The following is a 22,934-nucleotide window of genomic DNA, read 5'->3' on the forward strand; positions in this document are numbered from 1 at the left end:
GACATGCCCCACAGAGCTTACAGTAACACAGACGCAAGACACTGGCACAACAGTTCCAACCAAGTGGCATCTATGCCAGATCACTTCTGCAGAGGAAAGTTTCCTGTCGGGGCATGGATTAAGGAGGCACACAAAAGATGGAAGAGAAGCAGACGTCTGTTCCAGGTGGACAGGGAGGACGTCAAAGGAGGCACTAAGCCAAGAGGGGGGAAACCAAGGCAACAATGAAAAGGGTCGTTAAGGAGCACTCCTGTGCCAGGGCCTAGACTGGTGTCCAGGGAGGGAGTGTGATTTGCCATATCCCCTCCTTGGAAGTTGGTTAGATCATAATGAGATTGTAGGGCTCACACTGCTGGTTCCCGTGCATTTATAAATGCTCCTCTACAATGACTGAGCCACTTCCTGGTGCCTGGCTCTAGGAGACCACGCAACCCAACCCAAGCCTTGTTTTAAAGCTATGTTGCAGACCTCCACCTGTTTGTTGTTGTTTTGTTACACCAGGCCACGATTCATGGGACCCACCCTGGATGGATTTAACACAGAAGATTCACAGGCTCTCATTGTGAAATTCCACTCGAGTGCAGAGCATGTTTGGGATTTGGCTGTGAAGGCACCTTCACTGGACCTTCCCATGGCTCTGGATCTGACAGATGGCAAGGGGCTTCCATGTTGCTATTTGTTTCTTCCAGCCTCAGCTCTTTTGGGTGAAGGGGAAAAATAATTGGACATGATAAAAAGAAAAAATAAAGAAGTGAATTTCATGTTTGTGGAGGACATCATCAATTCTCTTCTCACCAAAGGGCATAACACATCTCCCCCAGCAGAAGGTAAATTTCACCTGGCTTCCACCAGGCACTATGGTACTGAGGACTTAGGAAAAGCAGCAACACCAGGAAAAACAAACCAACCAACCACCACACAAAAAAACAACCCAGAGATTCTACACACAAAACACTGGCAGCTGTCAACTTTCAGAGCCTGAAGACAGGGGTTTGGGGCCATTTGCTGGGGAATCAGAGAATAAAAAAGGAGATTTGGGAAGGAGATTTGTTCTCCCCATACCTTAAGAGACGTTCGCTCTGACCCTTTAAAGGCACAGGAATCAGTTACAGGAGAGATCATCCTTCTTCATTATTCTGCAATACCTCTCAATGCAGAAAGGGGATGGGTGGAGTGGGGGCCCAGTGCATTAGATACTGGACATTTACATGTGGTGCTCTGCTTGAGATCTGGTTTTGTAGAGCGAGTCTCAAAATTATTCCGTTAAGAGGCTTTAAACGGGTCTACAGGGAAGCAGAAGTGTGTTAGTAGGTTCACTTCCTAAAGGACAGACACACTTCACACTGTGCAATCCTAGCACGGGCAGGGAACAGGGAAGTCAAATTGATCTCTGGTCAGCCAAGCCATAATGGGAATCCATATCAGCCCAATGCAATGCGCTCAACTCCCAGGACGTGGAACCCATGGGAAGTATGGTCACTGGTTAGAGCACATTGTATGGTCATCCCCAGAAGCCCAATGTTGTTCGGCATCATTTCCCAGGACACCATCAAACCAGCCTGCCAGAAAGATGCATGGGGTCAACTTAGGACAAATCCTTGGGCTGAAATCCAATGACCTTACCTGGAGAAGAATCAGTTATCGGAGGTTCTCATGTAAGGCCCATGCCTCAGTTAAATGTTCCATGCATGATTCTTGCATCATACATACGTGATCCTTGTCAATCTGCTGTTACTGACTGGAGGGAGTAGAAGTCCTGTGTGTGCTATTCACACAGGTCCATTTGGGCCAAATTCACTTTTTGTGTAAGTGAATGCAACTCCACTGATTTCCCTGGAGTGGCAGCTGCATATACCATGGGTAGGTCTGGCTCACTGACTTCACTGGGTCTACCTGTGTGAGTGAGGCAAGTGGGATTCGCCTATGAGTTCCCTCCTGCATGAGAGGTTACTGCCCTATGAGTGCACACCACCTGCATCAGTCAACATGCCACCTATATGACCCAACCCGAGTGGCACTCTTAAGACCATGGGTGCATGGCACCACGATGGGCACTGTGCCCAGGCGTGCATAAGCACTACCAGCCCAGACATGCAGTCAGAATGGAGAATTTCAAGTGGGGGAAGCACCAATGTGTCGTGGAAATACAATTCAGCTCCTGGATCTGTGATGCCCCTTCCTCAGCAGCCAGACAGATTGGAGAGGGGCTAGAAAAAGACACACACCAGTGGGCTAGCAGCCCGGCTGCCGACTGTCACATTTCTCAGGCACAGCAAGCAACAGCTACATGGCAATGAATTTATCCTTCTTACAGTATGAACCAGCCCGTGTGCGATGTTAGCTGTGCTGCCACGTAACCCAACATGAACATGCAAGGCACCAGAGGCACATTCCCAACAGGTCGCCGCAGAGAGGCAGATCAACTAGACCACACAGCAAAGAGCCAAGACACAGATCTACCCAGCAGCTTTCAAACAGCAAGGCTCATTAAAAAGTCCTAATTAAAAACAATGCCTGGGAAGAGGGGGGAGGGGGGGCGCGAGGCCCTTCTGGAGCTGAAAGGCAAACTTCTGCAGCTTTGCTAGCAAACTGCCATTTGACCTGCACGGAGTGGAGAGGCTCAGGGGGCCTGGGAAGAGACACTACAAGGAAAAGCCAGGCTGCCAAATTGCTCATATACCTGAACCTGCCACTTCCCCAGTGTACTAGGAGAGCTCAGATTTGTTCTGCCTGAAATTGGCATGGCAGACATGGTGCAGAACGAAGCACCTTCGATTGCAAACATGGTTCTCCCCTTAGCACCGTCAGTGGTGACAGGGTGTTGGGGGGCACTCAGCGACACGTCTGACCCACAGCTCAGAAGAGAAAGCAACAAGTGAGCAGCTGTAGAGCGCCATGCCTCCAACCAGGGGCTGGGGAGGGGGAGAAACAGCCGCCCGTTACAAGCTACACTCTCCCCCCAAAAGTTTCACCCTTCATTTAATCAACAGATGGACTCGTGGGTGGTTTCTTTTAACCACTCCATGCCCTGTCCTGCATGGACGCCTTAATGTGACACAGCTAACACCTGGCGTTGGCATTCCGAGAGGGCACAAGCAGCTCCAATTCTTTAAGCAAAACCCTCCGTATTCCACAGGTGACTAGCAACAGCTTTGCCCCAGCAACACAGCTCTGAAATAACACTCCCACCCCCCGACGCCTGGGACTGGCTGCTCAATATCAAAGTTGTGTGGGAAATTCCTCTAGACTGCCCGGCTCTCTCCAGCTTTGGAAACATACGGCCAAAAGGGAGCGCCGAAGCCCCCCTGCCCGTACCACGGGGACCCACACGCTCTCATCTGAGGCACCTCTTTCCATCACAAAACACGCTGCAATTGTAGCTCCCCCGTCAAGGCGCAAACAAGGCAAAACCACCAATCACGGCTAAAGAACCTTGCAATACAAACAAACCCCTCATTGGGGTCTAATGGGGAAGGGGGGGACAGAGGAGTTCAGAGCAGTGGTTACAGACAAACGAGCTAATTAACGTAGCTGGAGCAGAAAGAACTCATTTGCATGTTAAACATTTTTTAAGGCGAGCTGCCTTGTGAGAGAGCAAAACTCCACAATGCACTTGCCAGCGAAGGACCCTTTCCCAAATCTGATCGCACCCTCCTGGCCAAACCCAGGGGCTCACCTGGCTCGATCTCCCCAACAGGAGAGCCAGCACCCCTGCCTTGCCACCATCCCCGACCTGCCCGCACACCCTACTTTGAAACTCAGGAGCCGCCGCGTCCTACCTTGGCTGAACAGCAAGCAACAGAGGAGCAGCAGGTCTGCCTGGAAAGCTTTCATTCCTCAGAGTTGGCCGGCGGGGAGCGAGCAGGAATCTGGGGGCTGCAGCTTCTCCGGCGCCTGCAGTCCTTTCTCTCCCTCTCTTCAGTTTCAGCAGCCGGCTGCGATGGAGTTGCTCTGAGCCGCCTCTGCTTGTCTGGCTCCTTGCAGCTCCATCCTCAGTCTCAGCATCCCAGCTACACAGCCTCCTCTACAGGAGCTCCTCCCACCGCAGTCAGGGACTTGACTGACAGAGCAAATCTTTTCTACACAGGCTGGAGGGGGAGTAATAATTAAAGAGGGAATACTTGTTAAAAATGAAAAAGGCGGGTTAGTCTTTCCTCTCCCCCCTCCCAAGAATGTGCTGCTTCATCCGACACAAGCTCAGGCAGCCGGGCTCCGTGGCTTTTCACGGGAGAACATTTCGGATTTTACAGGAGCAAAGTTGATTAATAATTTTCGTTCCTGCTGCATGGAAGCAGGGAACTCCGTGCGCTGGCACAACAGCGTGGGGAGGAATTTTGTGCAGGGAGAGAGCTCTATAGGAAGAACTTAAGCGGCGAGGAACATATGCGACTCTCCATGTGCCAAATTGCAATGGAGCAGATGAGATTTTTTTCCTCTTCTTTGCTCTAGAAAGGTTTCCCACCCCACCTCTGGGTTCCAGCACCGGGCTGCTACTTTCTGCTAAGAGGCAGAGCCGGTGGCAGAGGAAACAGCAATGCAACTAAGTGGCTTTCCTTTCTTGCAGCCCCTCTAACTTTTTTGTGCATGGGGAGAGCTTGCACCAGTGGCTTTTGGAAAGACTTGCAGGTGAACATCCCACTGTTTGCTCAGGAGAATAAGCTCATCTGCCTTTTTCTCACTCTACAGTCCTGTTGCTCCCACTAAACTATTCCATCCTTTAGCTGCCAGCCTCTGGGCAGCTGCCATCCACGGGGAAATGGATGGCTGTGTGCAGGCAGGGAATCATACAGTACAACTCCAGAACAGTTATCTTCATGGTCCATGCAACCTGGCTGAAGGACTTTGCTTAGATTCAGGGCTAACTCTGGGTTTCAAGGAGGGGCTAGCATAGCTGGTATGGAAACAATGTCTCGCCTCACTCAGCGCTCCACCTAATTCTCATGGAAGCCAATGGGTGTCTTTCCCCATTGGCTTCCTTGGGAGCTGAGTTGAGCAGTACAGTCCCTAACCATGCTAGGTCACACCAGGTTTGAACATAGTTCCAACCAGCATTGCTGGTGCGAAGAATATAAACCTTCGTGCTTCAGGGCATGACAGCCAGTAATTGTCAGGGGTTAGGAAGGAACTTCCCCTACAAACTGGTTATTTCAGAAGTGTCCACTTCAGGCTTTTTGCAGCTGGCCAGGCAGAGGCAGGATTCCAGTATAGATGGGCCTCTGATGTGCTACAGCAATTGCTGTGTGTCCAGGCACAGAAGTAGATAGGATTCTATCTGGGTGGGATTTAGCTCACCAGAAGGTAACCTAAATTCCATCCAGATAGAATACTGTCCTAAACTGTTGCTGTGCACCATTAAACCACCTGCTGTGTTCCACCTCAGAGGTGCGTCTGTCTCTCAGCTGCAGGCTGAGTGATTTCTGTGCATCGGAATCCTTCAGCACAAGAGGTGCTAAGGGAATGTAACGTTCTCTGCTTCAGACTCATTCCACATAAAGATTTGATTCACTGGTAACAATTGCCCTGTTTCCCCTTGCTATATTTACTAGCAGGGTGCAAGATAGTCAATCCATACCTAAACTGTATTATGTAGCTCTAGGGAGCTGTGTGACAGTTTGTATAAAAGATGCTACGCAAAGTATAATTGTTTGGTTGACACTAGTGAATCACCACCACTGTTTGCTAAGGGAATACAGTAGCATATCTATGGCTATTCGCAACCTTACCTAACGGATGTGCACCATGACCCTCAGATCAAAGTGAATAGAGCTCAGAACCTCCTACTCCTGAAGCACAGGCCTCTCACACTTGACAGATTCTCCACTACCTCAGCACTATAGGGCTTATGACATACAGTTAAGCTGCTCTTTGATTTTATCAAGTAGAGGGCATCGGTGCACCCAGTGGCCAGGTCAGTAAGGATGGCAGATGACACTTGCTTTGAGCAACCAGAAGCTTTTACATAATTGCATTCACCCAATGGCATCTCACCCTTGTGTTGACTGGATTGTTGCAAAACAACTGAAGAGCATGAATGCAGGCAGGCAAACCAGGCCTAGAGGGCTGTGTCTCACTCACCTGCTAGAAGTGAAGAGAAACAAAGCAGCTTCCAGAACTCATATCCCTCTATGCTAACCAATCAAGTGGTGCTTCCCCCCTCCCCCATAGCTCTGGCTAACAGAGGCAAGACTGCTCTCTCCTCTGCAATATTCTATATATTTATACACTTTGTGGGGCCAAGGATGTCAGGCTTTTCTGCAGAGCAAACATTGTTCCAAGGGGTTTATTCAGAATTTGCAGATTTTTTGGTGCCATTTTCCTGAGATTTCATTACAGTGCAGGTGGTGACCACTGCTTTGCTGTTCAAAGCAGGGAAACATGATTTGCCCCAGCTGCATTTGTGATGGTCAGGTTTAACTTCCCCAGAGTTAGGGGCAAGGGCTCTGAGCAAAGTTTTCCATACAATCCCACCTCTAGGACACAGAGGACTCATACATGAGGTAGGAGGAGTTTTATTTTCCCCAGGTTGGTTCCCTCCACCCTGGGAAGTACTGCAAAGCAGAAATGCAGCAGTAGTTTCATTTTCACCATGGAACATGTTGCTCATCTCTGCACTGGAAATGGTGTTGCTGATGGAGGTAGGGTGACCAGACAGCAAATGTGAAAAATCGGGACAGCGGGTGGGGGGGGGGGGGGTAATAGGAGCCTATATAAGAAAAAGACCCAAAAATCGGGACTGTCCCTATAAAATCGGGACATCTGGTCACCCAAGATGGAGGAGATGCCGGGCAGCTAGAGCAGGACAACACACACCTGTCTAATCCAGGGGCAGGGGCTTTCAGGGCTGACCACTTACAACTGCTAGAGAAGCTGCACAGAGGTGACAGCACAGCTAGACTACCTAGTCCCACAGCTTCACTTCATATACTCAGGACTCCCATTAGGGTGACCAGATAGCAACTGTGAAAAATCGGGACAGGGGGTGGGGGGTAATAGGAGCCTATATAAGAAAAAATCCCAAAAAATGGGACTGTCCCTATAAAAATGGGACATCTGGTCACCCTAACTCCCATCCCCACAGAGAAGCCAGGGGAAAGGCTTGGGGGAGGGCTGTATTGTAGAGATCACACTCTCCCTCCCACAGAAAAAAATCCCTTCCATCCACAGAAGCAATTTGGGCCACCAGCCACCCACAGGGGCAAGCATCAAAGTCCCTTTGAGCCAGGCATCAAGAGAGTATGTGCTGGGGAAAAGAGCCATTCTAGTCTTCTTAAGAGGTAAACAGCCTCTGGGCCACATAAAGTCCAATAAATTCACCTATGCTCAGCACTCACACTTGCTTTTAGCCAGGGGCAACAAAGCAAACAAAGAAACAAGTCATACAGGAGCACCAGTATCAGCCTTCATGCTACAAGCCAAGCAACTAATGCCTTGCCCCCAGCACTTCCCTAGATAGACGAGGTTAGGGAGAAAACAAAAAAAACACACCTCTCCTTTCCCAGGGACATAACAGCACTTCACCCCCAGCCTTGCAGCACTCTGCTTCCTTTTCATGACTCCCCCCAGTTAGATGACAGGGCTCCAAACCCTAGCAGCCAAACAAGCCACAGCTGCCAGCCCTTCTGTGCAGTCAGGCAGTCTTTGATGGCTAGTTCCCGCCTTTCTGCCCACTGAAGGGGTTGAACCCCTTTCCTGGTTCACACCGGGACTTCACCCCATCACAGACCCCTGTGATTGATAATGAGCGTGAAAATATTATCTAACATTTCTATAGCATTTATTGTCCAGAAAGAGGGTAGGATCTTAAACACCTTTGCAATAGCAACTAAAAGGAAACACAAACCCTACCCAGGGATCTCATCCCCTACTACTGACCGGCGGCCACCTCTGGGGTGGAATGCAGCAGCTTTTAGGCAGCACACAGCTACACTGTACAATGATTAAAGACAGGAAGTGAGGAAGAATTCTGTATCCATTTGAAACTGCAAGGGGGCACTTGGGGGCACTGAATGTAATTATAAAATGAGCATTATACAGTAATTATGGCTTTGCAATCTAATTACTTACAGCTGTGCCTTTGTGCTTAAAGGTGAACTTCAAAGGGAAATGGCAGAGTTCTCCTAGGGTTTATACTGATATCTGCAGAAAGTCACCAACAGCCAGGCAACAGGGTCTGGCTATGTGCAAATTTGCACCAGTTTCATTAAACTGGTGCAAATCTCTCTGGGGATGCACGGACATTGATTTAGCTGGCACCCCTCTGTATACAAGCTAAGCTGGCAGAAGCCAGTTTAAATTGATTTATGAACTATTGATTTATCCACACACTAAGTGGCACCAATTTAACTAAATCAGTTTAGAATCATACTTTTAGTTAAATTGGCATAGAGCTGTATTTGTGTATAGGCCTGGCCTAAAACAGGCATCAGTATGTAATCATATGACAAGGACAACTCGCTGTTTTCTTCTTAAGCCCTGTGACTACCAGACCTGCTGAGACTGTGCCAGTGACATGCACCATATGCCTATCCCTGATGGCATCATAGTAACCATGGTTCCTTGTGACACGCAGTCACCCTGTAGAAGGTTGGGATTTTCTTTTCACTAGAGTTCATGATTTTGCAACATTCTCCACCTTCCTCCTCCCAAAAGCATGAAATTATTTTCTAGCAGAACTGTTACCTTTTTGCCTGTTCTCAGGTGCAGCAGGGGCCACAAAGCACTGGGCTAGGAATAAGGAGATGTGGAACCTAATAATCCATTGTATACATGCAACCCAGACTGGAGTTTGTGTGAGACCAGCTAATGAGATAATCACGTCTTGGGGGTCTGTTCCTGTTTCTGCCATTGTCCTGCTGGGAAACCATGGGCACATCACTTAACTTCTCTGTGTCTCTGTCTCTTCTGTACAGTTCACCACCTGTAAAACAGGAATAAGTACACTGAATGGACTGCCTGGAAAACAGTATTTTCTGTGACAGATTTCAAAATAAAATTTAAAAGGTTTCATTTTTCAATTTTTGTGTGTGGAAATTTTCTTTTTTTGACAAACTGAAAACTTTTTTTCCTTCATTTTTTCATCCGCAAACCAGGAAAACATCAAATTCCAGGAAAAGGCCATGCACTGGGTTGTTTTTTGTAAAATTCCACATCTTGAGACCATCAGTTCACCACCTCTACTGGTGTGAGTGGTGGGAGCCCTAGTGAAGACAGGACACAAACTTCTCTAGGCATTTTAACCACTTTGTCATCTAGCCCTGCAAAGTGAAAAGGGGATGTAGAAATTAATTAAACTTGCACAGGTTTGAAATGTAAAATAAAACCCAAGCAGCTTTGAACCACATGGAGTGAAATGTCTGAATGACTTGGACACAATTCTTGCAAGTGGAAGACAGGAGGTTCTAAATGGTGCTAGTTACTGGTAGAAGGCAAAAAGCCAAAAGATGAGTGACTTTAACCAGCTCAGAGGAGCCATAATCACCTGGAAATGAGCTGCCAGGAGTCGTATTGCTCTTATGAAATGGAACAAAACCACATAAAAACAAGGAATCCGAGGAGCCCATTAGAGCCATGGAGACAAATTTTGCTTTCAATTATGATGGTGTGAAGCAGCACAACTTGCTGGAGTCCCCCCCAGATTTACATGGGCAAATGAGAGTGGAATTTGGCCCATGACTGTGAAATTATCTAGGGTTGATCAGCAAACTCCAGTGAGTCCAGAATTCTAAAGCTGCTTTTGGCCCAATTCTTTGCTCACATAAGATTGGGCTAGCAGAGCTGGTGCAGGACAGAGGGTCATTGGCAGAACAGTGTGGTAAGGCATCAGGATTACGGGGCCCCAGGACACCATGGAATGCAAGACTCTCTTTACTTCTTGTTTATCAGACTCTTACGTCCTTGCTGTACACCTGCTAGGGGCCATTCTGAGCAGTGGCTCTAAACATTTGCAGCTAGCATGGCCTTCCCCCCAAACATGAGTGGACAGTCAGGTCTTTGGAGGGTCAGGTTTGGAAGATCACAGAATGTGGTGGCCCCAGGGCCAATCAGAGTGGGGCCCAGGAGGGCCATTTGGCCTGGGTCTCAAGCTCAAAGGGGGCCTCAAATTTAGATACTTGTTAATTTTTTGGCACTTGACAAGTTTCGCAACTTGTTTTTATGCGCATTCCTCTCGGACCAAAATGTGACACACTCTCTCAGCTTAGAGCTGCAAATAAGAAATGTGATTTGATAAAAGACATACCGATAATTTTTTTGTTAACTGCTATAGATTTTGTCATATTAAAGAGTTAAAAATGTTCATAAATATTAATAAAAATATATCGTTCTGATAGCACAAGATTAGACTGTGATGAACGTGGCCTCTCAGAGCAGCTGATTATATAAACAAACTAATACTAGTGGCTGGTGGTGGATCAAGTGCGTGTTGAAAGGTAGAGAATTGTTACATTTTAGTGTCTTTATAGTTTTACGTCTAGTTGTCCAAGGAATTATTTATGTGTGAGCAGCACAGGAAGAGACCCCCCCTGACACTGTGGGGCCCAGCCACTGCTGTAAGGTTCAGAAGAGAAATGCCTCTAGGATACTTTGCAGTCTCCTGAAAGTTGACAAAAGTTCATGGTATGAAAAAACACGTATCTGTGTTTCCTTGAGAGTTTGTGAAAAACAATAACAAATTCCATTCCAATAAACACCCATTGCTGTGATCAAATGGTGGGGTTTTAAAATCAATCAATGAATGACATGAAATTCATAGATAATAGAAGTACTAAAAGTGATTAGTGCTTTGGGTGCGCTGAGGTGAAACTTACAATCTATGAGGTGCATTCTGGCAGGAACGTATCACAAAACCCTCAGCCAGCATGGGGTGGTGATAGGGTATGGACAGCGTATTGGGTTGGGTGGAGTACTGAATAATAAATAAATGCTTGTCATCCAAAGGTCTCAAAGCACTTTATGACGGTGAGTCAGTGGCATTACCTTAATTGTATAGATGGTGAAACTGAGTAACAAAGAAGGGAAGTGACTTGTGAAAGGCCATCCAGCAGACCAGTGGTAGAGGCAGGAATAAGAATCCAAGTCAAACCTAGCTCCTCGTCTGGGACCCCATCCACCAGGCCACCCTACTAGCCTTAGTAACTAAATTCAGCTCTCAGGGAATACAGGGAACAGCCCAAGAAGAGCTAAGCCTCAGCAGAAGGGAGAGCTGCACAGAGCTGGGCTGGGCTTGTTTCTGTTTATTATCTAATGAGGATGTAACTGCCGCATCCTAAATACTCACGCAGAAAAATCTGAGAGGGGAAAATCCCACTAAGTAAAAGACGTGTGTTCCGCACCGAGAGTCCACCAGTTCCCAAGCCGGGCTCTGAGCTATTCCATTGGTGGGCCACCCCACCTTTCTTAAATTCCATGGAGAAGCTGCTCCAATGGAACCTTAGAGACCCATTCCAAGGCAGCTAAATGCGGTGGGGGTCAGATTTTCAAAGGTATTTAGACACCTGGAGATGAAGATAGGCGCCTAGTGGGATTTTCGGAAGTGCCGAAGCCATTTCTGTATATTCAGCCATCTAAATGCCTTTGTAAATCTGGCCCTTTGTCCTCATAGATATGTGCATATACCGTGACCCCAGTGATAGCCCTGCCTTCACCCTTCTGGTCCCAGCAGGAACCATCTGCAAATGGAGTGCTGCCAAGAAGATTGCCCACATTACTGCCGCTCTGGCAGCATATGCTATAGCCCATTTGTAGGGCACATGTGGAGCAATCCTACATTTGGCCCTATATGAAAGGGTGTCCTTTCTAACAAACTAGGGGCAAATCCTGACCTGACCACAGGGCAGAAGTCAGTTTGCAATTGACTTTCAAATGCTGCCGGCCTCCTGGTGCCCTGATTGAGTCGTGAAGATGCACAGAGCCATGGTTAAGCTGGCTCTGTGTCTTGACCATATTCCCTTGCTTGTAACATGGACTTGTATTTCACCTGGAGGGACTTTCCCTTAATGTGCAACGTTTGTTCCTGAATCCTGTGCAGTCTGGGCTTGGGAAGTGTATTGGTTTTGTAGCTGGTACTCTCTGTAGGTCCTGCACCTATGGGTGCCTCGGGCTGGTACCGGTTCTCTTTCCTCTGCACTGCAATGATCTTGTTGCCTCCAACTTTGTCCAACTTTCCTCTTTCTCACCAGTAGATGGACACAATCTATTTTGATTGCTGATATTTCCAGGAGGCTGAGTCATGTCCTAGCCTGGTGAATTGGATATCAGGGCTTTCCAGGAGCTAGAAGCAGCCCCAGCAGCATGCAGGGAGGCAGACAGGGAGAGAGCAGAGGAGAGCAGCTCATACAATGGAGCCTTCGGTTCATCAAGGGTGCGGGGATGTTTCTCGCTTCACAGGACGCTTGAATGCTCTGCCTGGCTCATTTGCATGGCAGTGCCCAGCTTGCTTTTCCCAGCTAAGCTGTTTCAGAGCAGTGCTGGGCACGCTCTGGAGGCCCCAGATGTGCGGGGGGAGCTCTGGGTGCGTCCTGAATGTTTCCACGTTCTGGAGGGTGCTTTGAGTTCTGAGGACCCATTAAAAGGACCCCTAGGTGCTAGGGGTGTGTGAACAGCCCTGGGATGGAGGGAGAGAGATGCATTGGCTCTCAGAACCCAGTGAAAGGGGTGGCCCAGGCCAATGGGCGCACCGAGTTCTGAGGATATGCTGGAACATCTGAGCCTGCTAGCAAGTGCAGGGAGGTTTGGCTGGCGCAGTGGCTAGTCTGGGCTGTGCATATGGGTACACAGAACTCCACGTATGCATGGCAGGAGCTTGTGCCATACCCATGAGCCCACGGGATTTAGGGCAGGCACTCAACTTTCAATGATGCAACGTGCTTGGAGGTGCCAGGAGGCCCGAGCAGAGTGGCAGCACACCTAGAGTTATCTGTGTCCCCTGGGTGACTATGTCCAGATGCTGCTGACAATGCCTATTTTTGATGTATCCATTTTAGTTCAATGTGTGTTGCCTAATCTGGAGTAGGCACCTTTCGCAACTCATTGTTCCATCAGCTCTTCCAAACAGCAGGAGATAACTAATGTGATAAAGTGGCCACACTCATCTGAGCAAAAAATGCCTTGTATATTCCTGGGGTCTTTGCATCCCCCAGAGGTCACCAGAGGGACCTTGCCGGACTTCCCTGCTGCATATGAGAGTCCAAGAGCAAGGCATGGATACTTGCGCATTTGCCAACAGGTAGGCACAGCAGTCACTGGTACCACATGCAAATGTGGCAATAACTTCCTTTTGAAAAGCCTGGAGGTAAACAGAGCTCCCAGCAGCCTGGGTATCATGAGATGCATTTTCAGAACTTCCGCCCCACTTGATGTCTGCTGTGAAAATGCTCTTGATCTGAAGAACAACCTGCACAGAACGCTCCAATTCCCTGCGGCATGTCCCAGTAGATCCCCCCTTTGAAAACCACCCTGACAAAGGCCAGTAAACCAGATAACAGGGTGCAACTGAACTCGCTCTACTGTGTGGACAGCTGCCAAAAAATCTCTGCTTGTGGCACCTGATAAGCTCTCCTACAGCAGGTCTAGGAACAATACAGGGAGAGATACGCAGGCCCTAGAAACACAGGCACCGTGAGAGAAACGCTTTGAGACGTCCCGGGTTAAATACAATAAAAGAGCTTTGATGACATTTTATTTCATGCAAGCATGGCAAGAATGCTTAGCGTCCCACTCCTGGCTGTGAGCTCATCCTGTCTCAGAAACGAAGCAACATTGGGCCAGGTCATTTCTTGCATGGGTGGCCTCCAGGGACAGTTCAAGGTGCTGGTGATGCGCATGATATAAAAATGGAGGTAGGCAAGAAGTGGGATTCAGCATGTGTTACTCTTCCCTATGCATCACTATCAGAATCAATGCTTCACGACGGTATTGGAGGATAGCCCCACCTGTCATTTAACTCCCTGCAGCAGTTTTTCTCTCCAAAATAAAGGTATTAAACATGCTGTCCTGGACACATTTCTAGTGTAAATGTAAGATGATTCTAAGTGAGGAGTTCCCACAGTTTCACATACATGCTCATCTCAAGAGACATAACACTACATCAGTAGCACCTGTGAATCCCACGATATGCTGCCCCATGAGTCGAGTTCTCTTCAACCCCTTCGCTATTTGGCCTTTGTGAAAAAGATCCAGTCTGTGACTAGGGCTCCTAGTTGCTATGGCTATGCAAATAATAAATAATAATGCTTAGAGACCCCCAACTGAGACTGGGGCCCCATTGTGTGGGGGCACTGTAAAACCACGTCTTTAAAGAGAATCCCAGCCCCAATGAGCTTCCTATCTAAATAGACAGGACAGACAAAGAATGGGTGAAAGGAATTATCATTACCCCCCTCCCCGCTGAGGCATGGAAATTAAATGACGTGCCCAAGGTCACACAAAAACCTGTGGCAGAGCTCAGAAATAAATATAGATCTCTCTTCTCCCAGTCCAGTGATCTCAGCCATTGCCAGGATGTCCTGAGTTGTGAGGTTCTCAGGATAGGAGTGTAGGGCCCATAAGAGATCCATGAATATAGGCGCACGTATGTAAGGGACTCAGGGAGGTTCACTCAATGTGTTTAGATAGGCCCTGTAAAACTCATGCCTGGTGGCACAAGATTATGAGCCAGTGCAGGGAGCGGGAAATGAACAATCTCCTGCATAGCTGGTCTGCACGCACACTTGCACTGGTTATACTTAGGCCTTGTCCACAAGCTGCACTGGTTTAACTTGAACTGGTTTTATACCATTTTAGTTAAACAGGCACAACCCCCACTTGCTCTTATTGTGGTTTTAAGGGTGGCTTACTTCATGTTAGTTTAAACCTGTTCCTAATTGACATTAGCTAAACCAAAATACGCCTGGTTTAAACCAAAATAAGTATGTCCATGAAGCCTTTTGTTCCAGTTTAACTAAATCAGCTTAAAAATCACACCTTTAGTTCAAGTGGTGCAACATCCCTGTGTCAACAAACCCTTAAAGTGTAATGTTAAGCCAGTGCAGCTTTGTTCACAGACACTCCTGTGGGTTTAAACCTCTCTTGCATCAGATTGCACCTATAAATCGCTGTTTGTGCTCATCAAGCAGAATTTGGCCCACTGTTTTTGTAATAAATCTGTGTTTTCCTAGGGAATGTACCGTTCTCATTATGCTCTGCACTCAGACACTCACGGCAATTGCAGGGATAGGCTTTACAAGACTCTTGTTTCCCTGCCACATGAATTGCCAGGTAATCTCCATTAACTATAGCAATGTGGGGTCTATGTCACTCAAGTTAGAAGTTTTAGTTCTATCCAGCAAAGGGCAGTGCCTCCCAGTCCACACTTCCTGGCACACGTATGCACACACACGTATTGCATGTCCTGGATCTGCCTGTGACTCAAAGTATAAGTGCCAAAATATTAAGAGAACAGCTTTTCTCAGGGTTATCCCCGATCTATCTGGGAGCCGAAAGTACAAGCAATGCTGTAAGAGAGCCTGTTCTTGTAAGATTTCCAGCTCCAGTTTTGCGGACCCAGGAGGTCCTGTAGATCTGGCTATGTTATGGATGAGCATCTGAACTTCCAGTAATGAATTAGAGGTGACTCAAGGGTCCAGGAATTTTTTACAGACATGTCTGTCCTGCACCTAACACAGTAGGGGCCTGATCCTGATTTTGGGATTTGGGCACCGCCGCAATATACATAATCAGTAATAAATGTATTTGCCTCTTGTAAAAATTCAGACGTAGATTTTAAATGTCCCAGTGGTTGGATCTGCAATTCTTTTAATTGCAACAGAATTAGATCTCTGAACCTTTAGAGGTTCACCTGTCACTGAAAAACAACAAAAAAGCAAAATCCTTACTGTCCCTCATGGTAGAGAAGAGTCAGGACTCACCTGGACAGAATATAAAGAAGAATTCTCGTTAAGGGTGCTGAATGCAGACAGACCCTGTGGTTCTCTCTAGTTCAGTAGCCCTTAACTAAAGCTGGGCCAAGAATGGATTTTTTTGGTTTGTTGGCAATTACGAAAAGACAGAAAAGAATATGTTTGGGGTCAGACTGAAAATGAAAAATTTTGAAATTTTCAGTGAATTCAAAAGTAAAAAAAGATCATTTCAGATTGAATGAAACATTTTGTTTTGACAAAATCAAAGGATTTTATTGTGACTTTGACACCTTTTAAAATGTTTCTGAATGTTTTAAATTAACACTAAAGGAATCTGAAAATAAAGTTGTTTCAAACAAAAAACAAATCAAAATGTTTTGTTTCAAAAATGTCAAAATGAAATGTTTAGATTTTGGGGGAATGTTTTTGTTTACTTTTTGTTATGAAACAATTAGACAAAATCAACATGAATTCCCCAAATCTTTCAGTGTTGCCGAATCTGCAATTTTCAACAAAAACATTTTTGGCTGAGAAATTACTCCCAGCTCTACATTGAACCCCATGTCATAACGCTGGGTCTCCGTAAATCCTGGTCTGGATTTGGCAGTCAAGGAAGGGACTGCCGGCTGTATTGCTGCTGGAAGATGAATGAGTCTATAAAGGTTGAAAAAGAGCATTTGTATAAAAACAACAAATCTCATTTCTACTTGATTGGCACTTTAATTAGGCCCACATCCTTTGGCTACCATTGCAATCAGATTGGAGAAGAATGGGAAGATTCTACACCGTTATATTTATCTCAAGATTAAAAGATTTTTAAAAATTATTTTAAAAAATCCTTGTAAATATGGTGAAGAAAGTGATAATGTCTGGGCTTGGAGAAAGCACTGCTTTTTGATTGTGGCACAAGACTTAATCTTATTATGTTAACAAGGAATTGCTATGTAAGAAAAATAGAGAAAAGTCCTCTCTCCCAAAAGTCCTGTCAATAACATGGCAAGGATTCTGTAGCATGCAAGTTAGCCTTGAATGTAAGAATTCCAGTGAAAAAGAAAGCAAATATCCATGCTATTTTTACAAGTCAATTACCCTCTTTTCTCTCCTTTACTGCATTAGTTTGTATGGAGGCCGTAACTCTGGCTAACAATTACCAGCCATGGATGAATCTCAAGAGGTCTGATTCAGAAAAGCATTACTGGTAAATAATAAGACCAAAGTACAATTGTTGGGACCTAGACCTAGTTGTAGACTCACATTTAAAATGCTGAATGGAGGATTCTGATCAGGCAGAAATGTACACTCAGTAAATGATGACACAAGGTAGGAGAATAAAAGGCCCAGTGTGAACATGACTGAGACCATGTCTGTACTACAGACTTCTGCCAGCCAGTGATCATACAGGTGCCTTATGCACTCATTCTCCTTTTTGACCAGACTACATCTCCCATGATGCACCAAGCCCAGGGACTCCTATGATGTACCCCTTTATCAAGAGGAGTGAAAGTGTTGCACCATGGGAGATGTAGTCTAGCCAGAGGAGAATGAGCACATAAAAACCTATTTTCTGACCAGTTCTAATCACGGCTTTTTGAAGGGAAAGAAGCTGGCTCTCTTTTCCCTACACATTATGTGGGTCCTGGAGAACTGGGCATAAGAGTAAGTCTTGGATAAATTGATAAGAACCATACTGGAGCAGTCACTCAGCATCAACAAAACCCAGAACATGGTTTCTATAAAGCTGGGTTAATTGATTCCCCCTCCATTCATTTTCAATTTGCAGCTGCCTCTGGCCTGACCCCAGAAATGCCATAAGAAAGTCTGCACTGGCAAGAATTCTAGCTCAGGGTTGGCAGTCCCAAGAGGTTAGGAGGAGCTTTCAAGCTCTTAGATACTTAGCTGAACTCCCAGTCCTCCTGAGACTCACCACGCAGTTGTTCAGAAGTTTACTAGAGCATTTACTCTGAACCTTAGTGGTTGGGACATTTCACCTTGCCAACAGGATTTCATGGAAGAATTCTGGCACTTCCTGGCTTGGACTAGTTGGAAACATGGTGAAAAAAGTTTCCTAGTAGTATTTCAGTACTTTTATTCCAGACTAGAACCAGGAAGAGTTTGGGTGTGCATGGATGTAGCCGCAGCACATATGTACATACATGGGTGTACATGCACATGTGCGTGTGTGCATGTGCCCATGCATGACTGAGACCAATAAAGATTCTTTACTATCCATATGTAAAAGTGACTAGGGGCACCAGTCAAAGATCAGGGCCACATTATGCTAGGTGCTGCACACGTATATAGTAAAGAGACTGTCCCTTACAATCCCCATTGGTGGGTCATCAGAGGGAAGAGTCGCACATGGAAGGAAAAAGAAGTGCCTGGAATCAGTCCCTAGTATAGGGTGACCAGATAGAAAGTGTGAAAAATTGGGATGGGGATGGGGGGATTATTGGATCCTATATAAGACAAAACCCCTAATATCGGGATGTCTGGTCACCCTACCCTAGTCCCACCTCCAATCTTGAAGGCTCTGGAGAGTTCTGGAAGGTTGGAGCATCTGAGGAAATAGAGAGGAACCTTCTTGTGAGTAGTGAGTGAATTTCCAGCTCGCAACCGAGATTTGTTTAATCAAGGCCAAGGGAAAACCAGTTTCTAAAGTCATCCAATCAGGGAACAGAGGCAATACCCTGTAACCGTGATGGAGAATCATACAGTTCAAGTGGTGAATTTCAAGTGTCGACTAATCGAATGAACATTCACTTTCAACCAGATTTTGGCTAATCCAGACTCAGAGGCTGAAGTCTATTCTGTGAACTATTTGTTCCAGATAGTGAACAAACTGAAGACAATTCATGAGCAGAACTTAGGAACATAGAATTGCCAGATTGGGTCAAGTCACTTGGACATCTAGTCCAATAACTTGTCTTCAACAGTGCCAGTACCAGCTGCTTCAGAGGAAGTTGCTTCTTCCAGAAGTATATGTGGGGTTTGCCTGTTCATGGCACGGCCTTTATGGGAAGTGGTAGCCAGTTTCTGGGTGATTGGATCAAAGGTTCGGGTTTTATAAAGGAACCATTTTCCCAGTTTGGATCCTGATCCAGGTTTGGCTTGGAAGTGCCTGCAGAGTATGAGACTGTTTGGATCTGGGCACAGATCCAACACTGTGATTTTATCATGAGTCACACAATGTCTAGTGTTTATTTCAAAGCCCCAGCTCCTGGGGTCATGGGAATGTGTTACTAAACACAAAAAGATTCTAAGAAAATGTCTAGCTCTGGTGGTGGTGGTGAAAAGCTTGAAAACCTGACCCAGCTGCCCCCTCAAGGCAGTTAAAAATAAGACAAAATATATTATTTAAAAATCTTATGATTTCATGCCAGTCTTGTGATTTTTGGAGGGCCCCCCCGATACCTGATTTGTGAACGCTCAGGGAAAGAAATGCTGTGGATCTCCTTTCTTGTTTATAAACCAAACCAAACTCCACTCTTAGTGGAGTCCTTCGCCATTCTTATTGGAATTCATTATGTGTGATCAAGGAGGATTATTGGCTCCGAGGGGAATGCACAGTCGATACATTGCTCTGCCTCCCTAAGGGTCACAGACTGCTACCTTCAGCTCAGGGATTTTTTTAATGCCCGCAAAGGCAAACTGTAACTACTGTCATCTGGGGCTGATCAGTCACTGCCCCCCCCTTCCCAAAAGCCAGCAGTGCTGACTCAGCATTGCTGGTGTTGACAATGAGTTCCAAGGGGACAAATCAATGCAAAAAAGGTAGGCACAGGGATATGGGGTTTGGAAATATAGACAAAGCAGGGTCTCGCCCCTACACCTACCCCCGTGGTTGCTTTTCATGGGAAGCAGTGTAGACTAGTGGTTAGAGTGAAGGCATGGGAGTTAGAACTCCTGGGTTCTAGCCTCTGCCACAGACTTATTATTTAACCACAAGGAACTCCCTTTATTTCTTGGTGCCTCAGTTTACTCATCTGCACAATGGCGCAATCTAACTTGCCTCCCCGGAGTGGTTTGACACCTGCTTGATTAAAGTTTCTGAAGTGTTATGAAGCTTATGAAGAGGGCGGGAATCTGTAATAATTACACTGTATTTGTACTCTTAGGAGCCCCTGTGCATTGCGTTCAGTCTTTTTTTGTGTGATGAAAGGCAAGCATTTGAGTGTCTGAAAATTGCTGTGGCCTGTGAGGAAACAGCTCCATCCCCCGCCGGCCCATCCTCTCCTCTGCCTCTCAGAATAGAAGTCAAAGCACAGGGAAGTCCTGCTCCTTGCAGGTATAATTGTCAGCAACGGAGTCTTCCCCATGGCAAGAGAGCGGCATTACCCAGCACTCCTTGGGTAGGCGTGGCATCTCTTAATTTACTACAAAACACCTCTTGTCTCAGGAGAGTCAAGGCGGTGTTTTGTTATGTGCAATTAGACCATGCCCATGATCCTACCTGGCCTTGTTATCTTTCCCCATGACAATTACAGGCCGTTCTCCAGGAGGCGAAGTACTGGTGGTGCAGGTGGGGCGGGGGATGAGGAGGGTGAGAACGCTCAGGGCAAATTGCACGTTTCTTTGCAAAGCTCCCACAGCGCAGAGGAACCTTGTTGCTTGGGTAAGCTCTTGGGCTACAGCTACAAAGTGATGAAAGTGATGCCAGGGAGGTCAACAGGTCTGGGTGAATAGGCAAAGCAGGTTCAGTGAGGTTGATCAGGGGCCAGGGCCAGGACTTTTCCGAGCATGGATCTCTTGAGTTAGGCACCTAACTCACTGGACTAGTTTTCAGGGCGTCAGCTGCTCCCATTGAAATCAGCACCTTTGTAAATCAGGCTATTCTGGCTTAATCTCCAAATTCTGGAGTTAGGGGCTGCAAGCAAGCACCGGTCCCAGTCTGCTCTACAAATGCACCTCAACCCTGCAAAAAGGCCCTCACAGCTTCAGACAAGGGAGCTAGGATCTGGGACCATACAAAAATCAGGAAAAACCCCTCTCCCTGCAGTGTCAGGCTTGCTTGTTTTTAAAATGACAGCACACTCCAACTCAACACCGAGCATGCCCAGTGCACGAAACCATTGGGCTAATCTGGCAGAGCATGCTTAGCAGGTTGTGCCATCTTCATCCTGCCTGATCTGTCCCGCAAGGTGTAAATTTTTCCCTATGGATGACAGATTTTGTCCTAGCTTGGGTCACGTTAAGCACAGCACCGATGGGTTTTAGCTAGTTTCAATTACAGTCATTAAAACTTTTGCTCACACCCGCCGAGCCTTTCCAAAAGCCATGCCTGACAGCCCATTAGAGCTCGGTTATTTATAGCAGGGCATGTTAATTTTATGGGATCACAGACCAATGATTCAATGCTAGGCTTTACTGAAAGGAATCATTCGGGGGACTGAGTGCTCACTGACACAAGCACCTGTTCTGAAACCTCCAGAAGAAAAGGCTCTTGAGTCACTTATGAGTATATATAGGTACAAAGATAGCAATATAGAGAGACAGAGAACTCTGAGATGACTGGCTGGTCCAAAGCCCATGACCCTTTGCATGACCAATGATCCTTTTTTCCTGGCCAGTGCTATACACGAGGTCAGACTAGATGATCAAATGGTCCCTTGAACTTTATGAAACTCTAAGGCAAGGTATACTCTCTGCCACCGAGGAGCCGACTGGAGAGGACATTTCTGGCCTCTGAAATAGCTTAAGTCTCATAGGGAGAGCTGAGAAGCAGCGGCTGGGGTTCCAGAGTGCTGGTGCTCTGTGGCCTCCTGAGAGATGGCGTGATAGTAGTTGCTAAGGGACTGTCTAAGGGTCTCAGGGTCTACTGAAGCACGCTGCAACGGGGAGGGGGTTGTGCTTCTGAGTGTCCTGCCCATACCAGGCAATCAGGCAGCTGTGTACCTCTACAAGTGGTTGAGGCCTTGGTTCTCGATCACATCAGGAAGACGGCACCTCGGGCAGTACAGCCCCCCAATTAACTCAGAGAGGAAGGATGGGCTAATGGTTAGGACACTAACATAGGACTTGGAAGACATGGGTCAGACATTGATTTCAATGAAAGTTAGGAGCCTAAATACCGCTGTGGATCTGGGCTTAGTTCCCATCTGTAAAATGGGGCTAACACCACTATTCTGCCTCACAGGGGGTTTGGGAGGATTAATACATTAATAGATGTTGAGGTGCTCAGATACATAAGAACATAAGAATGGCCATATTAGGTCAGACCAAAGGTCCATCTAGCCCAGTATCCTGTCTTCCAACAGTGGCAAATGCCAGGTGCCCCAGAGGGAATGAACAGAACAGGTAATCATCAAGTGATCTATCCCCTGTCGCCCATTCTCAGCTTCTGGCAAACAGAGGCTAAGGACACAATCCCTGTCCATCTTGGCTAATAGCCATTGATGGACCTATCCTCCAGGAACTTATCTTGTTCTTTTTCGAACCCTGTTATAGTCTTGGCCTTCACAACATGCTCTGGCAAGGAGGTCCACAGGTTGACTGTGTGTTGAGTGAAAAAATACTTCCTTTTGTTTGTTTTAAACCTGCTGCCTATTAATTTCATTTAGTGACCCCTAGTTCTTGTGTTAGGAGAAGGAGTAAATAACACTTCATTCTTTACTTTTTCCACACCAGTCATGATTTTATAGACATCTATCGTATCCCCCCTTAGTCGTCTCTTTTCCAAGCTGAAAAGTACCAATCTTATTAATCTCTCCTCATATGGCAGCTGTTCCATACCCCTAATCATTTTTGTTGCCCTTTCCTGAACCTTTTCCAATTCTAATATAACTTTTTTTGAGATGGAGCGACCACGTCTGCATGTAGTATTCAAGATATGGGCGTACCATGGATTTATATAGAGGCAATATGGTATTTTCTGTCTTATTATCTTTCTTAATGGTTCCCAACATTCTGTTTGCCTTTTTGACTGCCATTGCACATTGAGTGGATATTTTCAGAGAACTATCCACAATGACTCCAAGATCTCTCTCTTGAGTGGTAACAGCCAATTTAGACCCCATCATTTTATATGTATAGCTGGGATTATGT

At 46.5% G+C, this 22,934-nt stretch overlaps 1 protein-coding gene across 3 annotated transcripts in view; it reads right to left on the minus strand.

Moving 5' to 3' along the window:
- KIRREL3 (kirre like nephrin family adhesion molecule 3) overlaps positions 1-7,601 on the minus strand; it is a 689,345-nt gene extending 681,744 nt beyond the window's left edge. For 2 of the 3 annotated variants that reach the window (XM_065570446.1, XM_065570445.1), the window contains exons 1-2: positions 7,486-7,601; positions 3,780-4,088 (exon numbers count right to left, since the gene is read on the minus strand). In XM_065570446.1, the coding sequence (XP_065426518.1) occupies positions 3,780-3,834 (55 nt within the window). In that variant the 5' untranslated portion in view covers positions 3,835-4,088; positions 7,486-7,601. Of the gene's footprint in view, positions 1-3,779; positions 4,113-7,485 lie in introns of those variants that run through there. The other variant, XM_005294677.5, reaches the window with a different exon arrangement.
- Positions 7,602-22,934: the final 15,333 nt, after the last annotated feature.

The sequence above is a fragment of the Chrysemys picta genome, chromosome 16 (genome assembly GCF_011386835.1).
Source record: "Chrysemys picta bellii isolate R12L10 chromosome 16, ASM1138683v2, whole genome shotgun sequence".
Classification (NCBI taxonomy): domain Eukaryota; kingdom Metazoa; phylum Chordata; order Testudines; family Emydidae; genus Chrysemys; species Chrysemys picta.